This window comes from Danio aesculapii, chromosome 4 (genome assembly GCF_903798145.1).
Source record: "Danio aesculapii chromosome 4, fDanAes4.1, whole genome shotgun sequence".
Lineage (NCBI taxonomy): Eukaryota > Metazoa > Chordata > Actinopteri > Cypriniformes > Danionidae > Danio > Danio aesculapii.
Window position 1 is genome coordinate 54,034,431 of NC_079438.1, and position 11,038 is coordinate 54,045,468.

At 35.9% G+C, this 11,038-nt stretch overlaps 1 protein-coding gene across 1 annotated transcript in view; it reads left to right on the plus strand.

Moving 5' to 3' along the window:
- Nucleotides 1-9,617, plus strand: part of LOC130223549 (deleted in malignant brain tumors 1 protein-like) — a 76,538-nt gene extending 66,921 nt beyond the window's left edge. Inside the window, exons 13-20 of the mRNA XM_056456391.1 lie at nucleotides 2,530-2,651; nucleotides 3,623-3,661; nucleotides 3,774-4,109; nucleotides 4,287-4,595; nucleotides 4,970-5,266; nucleotides 8,114-8,208; nucleotides 8,465-8,558; nucleotides 8,659-9,617. Of these exons, the coding sequence (XP_056312366.1) occupies nucleotides 2,530-2,651; nucleotides 3,623-3,661; nucleotides 3,774-4,109; nucleotides 4,287-4,595; nucleotides 4,970-5,266; nucleotides 8,114-8,208; nucleotides 8,465-8,558; nucleotides 8,659-8,669 (1,303 nt within the window). The 3' untranslated portion in view covers nucleotides 8,670-9,617. The remainder of the gene's footprint in view (nucleotides 1-2,529; nucleotides 2,652-3,622; nucleotides 3,662-3,773; nucleotides 4,110-4,286; nucleotides 4,596-4,969; nucleotides 5,267-8,113; nucleotides 8,209-8,464; nucleotides 8,559-8,658) is intronic.
- Nucleotides 9,618-11,038: the final 1,421 nt, after the last annotated feature.

Here is an 11,038-nt window from a genome sequence, read left to right on the forward strand (position 1 = left end):
CATGATGCATGGCTATTTTGAAAACAGGATAAGATCCAACAACGAGGCTCTGTCTAAGGCTGCTGTACTTTGAATAGCAATAATATAATACCATTACGGGGAAATGTCTACGTTAAAAAACAAATTTTGATATTTAGGTTTTAACACTGTTATATTTGACCCAAGTAGGCTTTCGGTCGAATCCTATTCTATTCATTTCTGTGGGAAGTTTTCATGTTCTCCCCATGTTTCTGTGAGTTTCCTCCAGGTGCTTTGGTTTCCACTACAGCCCACACTTTACAGTACAGACATGCGCTATAGGTAAATTGGATGAGCTAAATTGGCCATAGTGTATGAGTGCGTTTGTGAATGTGAGTGTGTATGGGTGTTTCCCAGTACTGGGTTGTGGCTGGAAGGGCATCCGCTACGCAAAACATATGCCGGAATAGTTGGCTGTTCATTCCGCTGTGGCGACCCCTGATAAATAAAGGGACTAAGCTGAAAGAAAATGAATGAATTTACTTTCTTATGGTTTTATTTCTTTACCCAATGAAGCTTTGCAATTCACCGGCATCAAGCCAACATTGTTAATAATGTTTATCAAGAAAATTTAAGAATATATAGATCTGTTTAGCCTAAATATTAAACTAATAAAGCATGCATTTAATCTGATGTGTTTAAAATCATACTAAAATATAAAGTAAGGCAGAGTACACACAAAAACCTGTATATGTCAAAGAACAGACATCTTACATTGTGCATGCAAATGTTTTAGGGGTGATGCCTCTGAAGACAGATGGTCTGTAACTGTACAGTACGTATGATGTATAGTTTAAACAGGGCAGTGGATGTTATAACAACTGTTGTACTGTCATCCAAATTCATTCATTCATTTTCTTTCGGCTTCTTCCCTTTATTCATCAGGGGTTGCCACAGCAGAATGAACCATCAACTTATCCAGCATATGTTTTACACAGCGGATGCCCTTTCACCCGCAACCCAGTACTGAGAAAAACCCATACACTTTTGGATTCACACACATACACAATTTAGTTTATTCAATTCACCTATAGCGCATGTCTTTAGACTGTGGGGGAAACCGGAGCACCCGGAGGAAACCCACACCAACACGGGGAGAACATGCAAACTCCACACAGAAATGCCAACTGTCCCACCCGGGGCTTGAAACAGTGACCTTCTTGCTGTGAGGCAATTGTGCTACCCATTGCGCCACCGTGATGCCCCATCCGAATTTGTATTATTACTAATGTAAATGTATATCAAGGTGCAGGTGCAATTATTTTTATCTACCCAGTAAATAACACAGACATCCACAGTTAATAATGAAAGGAAATCAAACATTACTGGATACAACTGTGCTGCACATACAGAGCAGCTTCTGTCTGAAGAGCTCTTAAAGAAAACCTCATCACATTCATTTGTTTACTGTGGTGAACTTTATTTATTTATTTTTTTTCCTGTAAGGACATAAAGTATGTTAATGTCCACACAGTTTGTCACAATGCTGGATTATCTGAACTCTTTGCACTTTCTGACTTTGTCAGTGTGTTTCAAGCCATGCATATACAGTTGAAGCCAAAATTATTAACCCTCCTGAATATTTATTTCCACAATTTCTGTTTAACGAAGAGCAGATTTTTTCATAAGATTAATATTTATATTATGTTGACAGTAAATAATATTTTACTAGATATTTTCATATTCTAGTATTCAGCTTTAAGTGACCTTTTAAAGGCTTAACTTAATTAGGCAAGTTAGGGTAATTAGGCAAATCATTTTATAATGATGATTTGTTCTGTAGACAATCGAAGAAAACGAGGCTAATAATATTGACCTTAAAATGGTTTTAAAAAATGAAAATCTGCTTTTATTCTAGCCGAAATAAAACAAATAAGACTTTTTCCAGAAGAAAACATATTATAGGAAATACTGTGAAAAATTCATCGCTTCATTAAACATCATTTAGTAAATATTTGAAAAAGAAGAGCTAATCATTTTGACTTTAGCTGTATAGAGAGAATTGTCCAAACCTGGAATTAACAATCAATACATTGTTGCGTGTATTTATACTTGTATGCTGGTTGTTCTGTTCATGTAAATACAAACAAATTGAGAGTCCTGACTTTTGGGAATTTTGCCATTCCATTCCAATCTGCTTTGCATGTCTGCAAATTTGGAAATGATGTAACATGACGCTGGTTGACCAAAATGATCCCAGTGAAATATTTTCATACAGCATACTGATAGATCTCCTTTTGACAGCTATCTGTGTATGAGGACCGTTAAATAAACAATTGGAAAGTGGTGCATTCATATGATCCCAAAGCATCATGCAAACACTAGCTGAATGCTGTCCATTATGTTACTCCAGTTTACTAAGGAGATAAATTACTGTAGTCATGGTATTCAAGACCTTCCTGAGATATTAATTGGTTTGCAATGTGAATGATCCTGAAAGATGGACTGTAGGACGTTCAGATCTTCTTGTGCCTCTTAAGATCTATCTTGTGCTGATCTTTGTCTTTTAAGGTCATCTAATGGGCGGAGCCAAGAAGATTCCATATTCAAATCAAATCACCTGGAGATCTCCTTCACTGGATATCACGCCATCACAAAGACAACAACTCTTCTGAAAGGACAGACATTAACAGGTAAAAAGAAAACTATTGATGAAAGGTTGCTCTTTTTATAGATGCTTACATTTATTTCAGGTTTTATTTCATTTCTTAAGTTTTTTCTGACTCATTAAGCAAAACTTAAACGATTAATGTTCAGGTTACACTTTATTTGAAGTCATTAACTACTCTGCATGTACATTTAAATTAATCATTCAGTACAATGCACTTATTATGGACGCATATGTATATACAGTGCTCAGCATATATAAGTACACCCCTCCAAATCTATCTTTTAAATTCATATTTTTTAATAGGAAGCTATACAATATTATATTTGAGCATATACTTTAGATTAGTCAGTACTGAAGCCAAATCTGGAGCTTATCTAACAAAATAACTTGCGATAACGGTACAAAAACTAGTGCAGCCAAATTTATATGTTATAGAAAAATATTAAATACAAATTTTAAAACGAGGAAAAATCAAGAGAAGCAAAAAATGGAAAAAAAATTTTTTAATTTTGTATGTTGTAATTTTTTTTGCAATGTCTAACTTAAATTTAATTGTATTAACTTTCAATTTCTAAATATGTTCAGTGACTAAAATGTTATTTTAATAAATATATCTGTTTAATAAATCTGTTTTGGTTAAATGCACCCAAATACACTGCTTATATTCCCTGAGAAATAGATAAAAATATTAATTTTCAAAATTAGGTGTACTCGACTATGTTGAGCACTGTACATATATATTTTAAGTTATTTGCATGTAATTACATCTGTAATTAATTTCTGTATAATTGCATTTTTTATTACACTGTTGACCCATCCCTTACACCTTAAACCTTCCCCTAACCCTACCCATATCCCAGCTTAACAGCCCCTGCAGTACAATATAAACACAATAAGTCAAATGTTTGTATGCATGTACTTATTTTCGGATGTAAGTGCACAGTAGTTAATGTGACTTAAATGAAAGTGTAACCGATGTTCTGTTTCTTTCAGGCACCATGTTAAAGTCCGTCTTGCTCATTCTCATTATGGGTATGACGATTTGTACAGACATACATTACTTTCTATATTTCAATATCAAAATGCAACAGTAGAATTTTTTGAGAAGTATAAGCCCTTTCATAGTGTTTTATAATTCATTCAGATTTCATAAATGACCCTCCAGTGGAGGCATCTCTGAGACTGATGAATGGTGGTAACTCTTGCTCTGGACGAGTGGAGGTTTTCCATAATGGCGCGTGGGGAACGGTGTGTGATGATTTTTGGAATCTGTCAGATGCTGCGGTTGTGTGTAGAGAGATCGGATGTGGGAATGCGACTGAGGCAAAGACAGTTGCTTATTTTGGTCAAGGAACTGGATCAATATGGATGGATGATGTGTTTTGCATTGGCAATGAGTCCTCTCTGGTAGACTGTAAGAGAAGTGCATGGGGAATACATAACTGTGTGCATGGCGAAGATGCTGGAGTCATTTGTGAAGGTGAGTAAAGGCTGTATATATTGCAAATAGTTCATAAATCTGTAGTGTGTCAGAATATCACAGGAATAGGGAGGTCTGGAACTCTGTTGTACTTCTATATCTCTCTTTCTACATTACATTCATCACAAAAACTAAAGCTAAATCTTTCAAATTTTGATTTTCATTTATTATATTTAGGCCCTATTAGGTTGGTAAACGGTCGTGATTCTTGTTCTGGACGAGTTGAGTGGATCTATAATAAAACATGGGGAACAGTGAGTGATGATAGCTGGGATCTGTCAGATGCTGCAGTGGTGTGTAGAGAACTGGACTGTGGGAATGTGATTGAGGCAAAGAGCGCTGCTTATTTTGGACAAGGAACAGGACCGGTGTGGTTGGCCACAGTGCAATGCAATGGGACTGAGGACTCGTTGATGAACTGTACATCTACAAAATGGGGAATACAGAGCGGTGACCATTCAAAAGATGCCGGAGTCATCTGTAACAGTGAGTGCCAAAGATGCAGATGAACTTTGCATATTGCCTGTAAATAACTCATTACTTTATTGTTGTATTTTATTTGTACTTTATAGTTAAAGAACAATTTAGCAGACACTTTAAGACTAAAAGCACAATACAACATAGTTTTATCTGTTAACATTAGTTTACCACATTGGTTACAGCATACCAAGACTATAGAATACACAAGACATGTCACTTGTATAGTTTTAATTGGGGAAAAGTGTAACATTCTATATGGCAAATTAAACCGTGCCAGCTAGTACAGAAGCCAATCATCGATCGCTATAGGCTGACTATTCTCTGGGGCTCCAACAGTACACATTTTCAACTTCTCTTTGTGTGTGAACCTGTTTGATCAGATGTGAAGCTGGTGAGCGGCTCCAGTGCGTGTGAAGGCAGATTTCAGATTCTGCACAATGATAGCTGGGGCTCGGTGTGTTCCTCGGGCTGGGACGAAGAAGATGCTTCAGTATTGTGTCAACAGCTGGGTTGTGATGACACTGGACAGCCGAAGACATTCGTGAGTCGTTCAGTGGAGAATATCTGGATGAAAAATGTGGCCTGTACAGGAGACGAGGTGTCACTGCAAACCTGTCCTTCTGCTGGATGGGGTACGAGCTGTTTGACTGGACTTTCTGCAGGAGTGCTTTGCCAAAGTAAGATCATCTTACATGAGAGCATCACTAATTAAGGCATCATGATATCAAAACTGGTGTTTTATTGTGTGATACTAGACTACAGATACCAGATATACTCAGAAATAATGTTTTAAAAGTAGTACCTAATATATATTTATATTTATTAAGAAGAATATTACCATACTGCACTGTAAAATATGCAGGGCTCCTCACAATTCCTTCATGTTGTCCCAACACAAATCGATGAAGTTTTTAAAACTGTATATAGATTGATTAAAATGATTTAAGTGAAGTTTATTTATAAACTAATTTCGAGAGGAGCACATGCTTATGATTGATAGCAGCTGGTCCTCATTAGCTAACACACCAATCAGACGATTCCTAAACCACTATAAATAACCAGAGTATCTTCCCTTAGCCATCTTCGTCTTGAAGATCCCCCCTTCCACCCCTACTCCTCCCCTTTCCTTGTCAGGCCAGCACGGAGGCCTAATGGTTAGCATCATTGCCTCACAGCAAGAATGTCACTGGCTCAAATCTTACCTGGCCAAGTCGGCATTTCTGTGTGGAGTTTGCATGTTCTCGCCGTGTTTGCGTGGGTTTTTCCAGGGCTCTCCGGTTTCCTCCCACAGACCAAAAACATGTACATAAGTAAATTGATAACTAAATCGACATCACCGACAAGCATCGAATTCAGCATACACTCTCCGTAGCTATTAATAATCTACATTCACCATTATCAAGCAGGGGAGTTCTCGAGGTCTACCTGAGCTCAGACTCCCTTCTCGCCCTGCAACGGGAGGGAGCCCCGGGCTCGAGGATCTCACAAGCTCAGGGCTCTCTCCCAGGACAGCATGCCAAACACGCTTTATAATCAATCATCAGCTAAGGGCAGCTCTTGAATTGGCCAACTAAAAAACATAAGAATTGTGTTGGTTCAACTCATTTAAAATAAGTAGTTTGATCAAGTATTTTTTTGAGTGCACCAGAAGTCTGAAATCACCCGCAACTGAAACCACTAGAAAATGACGTTGCATATATTAAACAGTAAATCAGGTTGGGGCTGTGATCAGTCAAAAACTTTTTTAAATTATTGTACTTAAAGTTATTCATACAATAAACTATGTCTAAAAAAAGTTGAATTCACTAAAAATGTTATAGTAATGAACCAAATATTTAATCATTTAAGTACTTTGCAATTAAACTGCATAATTAGACATGAAATCCGGACTTAAGCTACGGTCACACCGGGCTTTGTGTGTGCGAAATTCTGTCGTGCGTCGCTGCGAAAAGGGGCGGGATTAAACAAGGTGATTAGACATTTAAAAAAGCCAAAGATTGCTCAATATTTTAAATTTCTGTCCAGAGGGGACCTGTTTTGTTCCTCGATTAGTCTCATGGAGTCAAATGATGCGATTTCGCAGGTTAGAGTTCACCAAGCTTGAACTTTGCACCGCAGCAACCTGCGAAACTTAACGCATGACCCTGCGTTTCCGGTCTGACGCATTCACGTGCGTATGAATGGAAGTCTATGGGAAGAAAAGTTAAGTGTGACCGCAGCTTAACAGTGTAATCAAAAAGATCCAGTCGTTGACTTTTGATCCATGTGGATTGAATACATTATTCCTACTCAACCTAATGTCCTTTTGCTACAGAAAAAGATATAGAAGATTTATTTTGACTGTAAATATTGCTGGCGGTTCATTCCGCTGTGGCGACCCTGATAAAAAAGGAAAATGAATGAATAAATGTAATATTGCTTCCACACCCGCTTTCTTCTGTGAACAGTTTTGGTATAAATGATAATGTGGCGGTTCATTCCGCTGTGGTGACCCCAGATAATAAAGGGAATATAGCCAAAAAGAAAATGAATGAATAAATGATGCAAAGGGATTTGTTGTTCTGTTACTGTCATGAAGACATTTGTGTTTCCTCTTTTATCCCTGATCAAGGAATTTAAACTGGAAAAGTGACAAATGTTGTGAAATGTATCTCTTTGCAATAAAAAGTACTTTATAAAAAGGTATGCCCCAAGTGACAGCTTTTGCACCTTTTTTTCCAATAACATGTAAAGTTGTGAGAACATTTCAGATTCTCTGGTGTTTTTTCCAATGCAATTAAAAGATGCTTATATGAGAAGTCAGTCCAAACTCAGTCCTGAAGGGTTGATAACCTGCAGATTTTAGCTCCAACTTGCCTCATCCCACCTGCAGGGATGTTTCTAGAAACCATAGTAAAGCTGCGGTCACACTGGGCTTTGTGTGTGCGAAATTCTGTCATACGGCGCTGCGAAAAGGGGCGGGATTAAACAAGATAATTAGACATTTTAAAAAGCCAACGATTGCTCAATTTTTTACATTTCTGTCCAGAGAGATCATGTTTTAATCCTCAATTGGTCTCACGCAGTCAAGTGATGTGATTTCGCTGGTCAGAGTTCACCAAGCTTGAACTTTGCACCGCAGCAACATGCGAAACTTGACGCACGACCCCGCGTTTCCAGTCTGACACATTCGCGTGCGTATGAATGGAAGTCTATGGGAAGAAAAGTCAAGTGTGACCGCAGCTTAAGAGCTTAATTAACTAGCACAGGTGTGTCTGATTGGGCTGGAACTAAACTTTGCAGACACCCCTGCTGTAAAGCTTATTGTCTAGATTTCACCTGCAGAAATTAAGTACCTAAAAAGTACTTTTTAAAAAGGTATCCCACAAGTGACAGCTTTTGCACCTTTTTACACCTCTGAAACCATGTTAAGTTGTGAGAACATCTCAAGTTCTCTTGTGTTTTCAAGGACAATCCAAGTAAAAGATGCTAATATGAAAATTATTCCTCCTGTAATGCCTATTGTGTCTGTATTTCACTTGCAGAAACTACAAAACAAGTTGTGGTGAGCTTTGTGTTGAACATCAACAATGGACTGGATGTCAATGATCCACAGATTAAGCAGAAATATCTGGACAAGGTGAGGTTCATGGGAACTTTTATCAAACAACTTGACAAATACTGATACTTTTTAAAAATAGTAAACAGACGTTTACATTTGTAACGTATGTAGTTTTTAACAATAACTAAGATGCTATGGATGTATTCATCATTCGTTTCACATTTCATTAACAAAGACAAGTGTTACCAAAAGTAAAATATTTGATGATTACAGTGAAGTGTTAAATGGGTTAATAAGAGTGATCACTTAATATTTTCTTACTAAAATTTCACAGATAAGGAATGTAGTTGAAGGTAAAGGAGTAAATAGTGTGAACTGGAGAACACAAACTGATGATCAGGTGTTTCACGAACAGAAAACATCCACAGGTTTGTAAACTGAGAGGTGTTGGACACTATTATAAATATATACAAGTAAACATATTCAAGCATTTTGACTTTGATTTAATTCAATTATACTTGTTCACAGGTCTTTTATGAATAAAGGAGGAGTCAAAAATACAAACTAACTGTTCATAATGTTTAATTCTAATGTTCATCTACTATTACAATCTGTACAGAATAACTGAAGAGAAATACAGCAGAAGAATCTTCCTATTTACTCACATTTTAAGGAATTTTCCAATGCCAATTGTATATTGGTTAAGGAAATGTGTATATAATGTTATGTTGATTCCCTGGTTTCATGAAGAGAAAGAAAAATAAGAAAAATCAAGTCGATTTTCAATGTACTTATCTACAATAATTGTATTTCCACCAAAAGGGACTTTCTGTGCTATTTGAATAATTGACTGTACTCCTGATAAATTGACTAAAGGATAAATTATGTAACGAGATGTAACACCATATTAACCATAGGCTTCAAACTCAATTCCTGGAGGGCCGCAGCTTTGCACAGTTTTGCTCCAACCCTAATCAAACACAGCTGATCCACCTAATCAAGGTGTTCAAGACTACTATGCTGTGTCAGAGTACGCTAAAAAGTAGTATGTCCAAATTGATAGAATTCGAAAAACAGAATGAGAGAAATACCCAGATGACCTACTACGTCCAGCCAGATTCTGCAGTGTGCATCTGATGCAGCAACCCAACTCATGCGGGTAGGTCACGTGATCATGACAGAACGGTGGATGTAGTATGTCCAAGTTCTAATCATACTACTCACATTAATACTGTATAGAACCTACTTTTCTAATGGCCGAGTAGTACATTTAAATTCAAATGCAGTACCTACTTAGTAGTAGGCAATTTTGAACGCAGCCCTTGAGACTATTAAGCAGGTGTGAGTTGGAGGTGATTGGACCTAAACTATGCAGAGCTGTGGCCTTCCAGGAATTGAGTTTAAGACCCCTGGTATAACGGTTAAGCAAATTTTCTGACTTTTTAAGAGGTTATGTTTTATACATAGTTCAAAAATCTATAGTATCAGCAAATAAACATTTAACATGTATAAAACCTTTGCATTTCTATATTTTTTACACCTTTAGCCAATAAACATAATCAAATCCAGAGGCACTAGAATTGACTGATATAGAATTAGGATTGATCTAAAATTGATGTTATATTTTGTGGTGAAATAGATGTATTATTTAATAATAATAATAATAATAATGTGTCAAATATATGCATTATTTAATAGTAATAATAATAATAATAATAATAATAATAATAATAATAATAATAATAATAATAATAATAATAATAATAAGTCAAATATATGCATTATTTAATAAATTAGCATTTGTAAAGAAAGAAAACGGCACATTAACTTATAAATGTATTTTTATTACCAGTGTTTCTGGAAACAAGCTTTTGTGAATGTGCAAACTTTGTCAAAATGTTAGTAAAATTGGTCACACTTTACAATAAGGTTCGTTAGTTAATCCATTTACTAATTATGAACAATAATTGTATTTATTAATCATAAATCTACATTTACCAATGCATTATTAACATCCAAGTTCATGCTTGTTAACATTAGTTAATGCACTGTGGGTTAACATGAACTAACAATGAACGACTGTATTTTCATTAACGAACATGAACATATACTGTAATAAATGTATTGTTCATTGTTTGTTCATGTTAGTAAATGCATTAACTAACATCACCTAATACAACCTAATACAATAAAGTGTTACTAGAAAATGAAACATGTTGGCAGACGTTATATTTTACTTTATTATTGTATACAAACACTTCTTGAATTTCTTCTCTCCTGAATTTATGAAAGCTCAATTATTAACGGTTATCTGTGGAAATAACAGATGCAAACACATGAAACTATTTGATTAAACTTCTATATCGTTACATCTTTAAAACAACAACGACAACAACAAAAGTGTAATTAATTTAAAAAGACTTTACAAACCTGTCATGGACCAAATAATTTCTTTTCCTGAAACACTTGTCCGTCCTGCTGCGTTCTCCAACTGACAGAGAAATTTCCGTCCTTTTTAACCTCTCGAGTGATCTGTGTAATTCAGATGAAGGCGAGCACAATTACTCAGTGGCCAAAAAAAGTCAAAACTGTAAGCTTAATAAGAATATTGTTAGTTACTTTGCTGAGTACTTTTGCCATCAGAAAAGGGTTGTTAGGATCAACATTAGAATCGGAGTTGACCTTAATCTTGAGTACATTTATGAAATCTGTGCAGGAAAGACAACATTTATAAAGTTAAAAATGTGATGCAATATGGCGTGCTCAGTGCTCAGTAGATGTATATGTGAAGTTTATTTATGAACTAATTTCGAGAGCATCACATTCTTATGATTGACCACAGCTAGTCCCTCATTAGCTAATACATAATTCACAAATAGGAATTTAAAATCAGACGATTCCTAAGTCA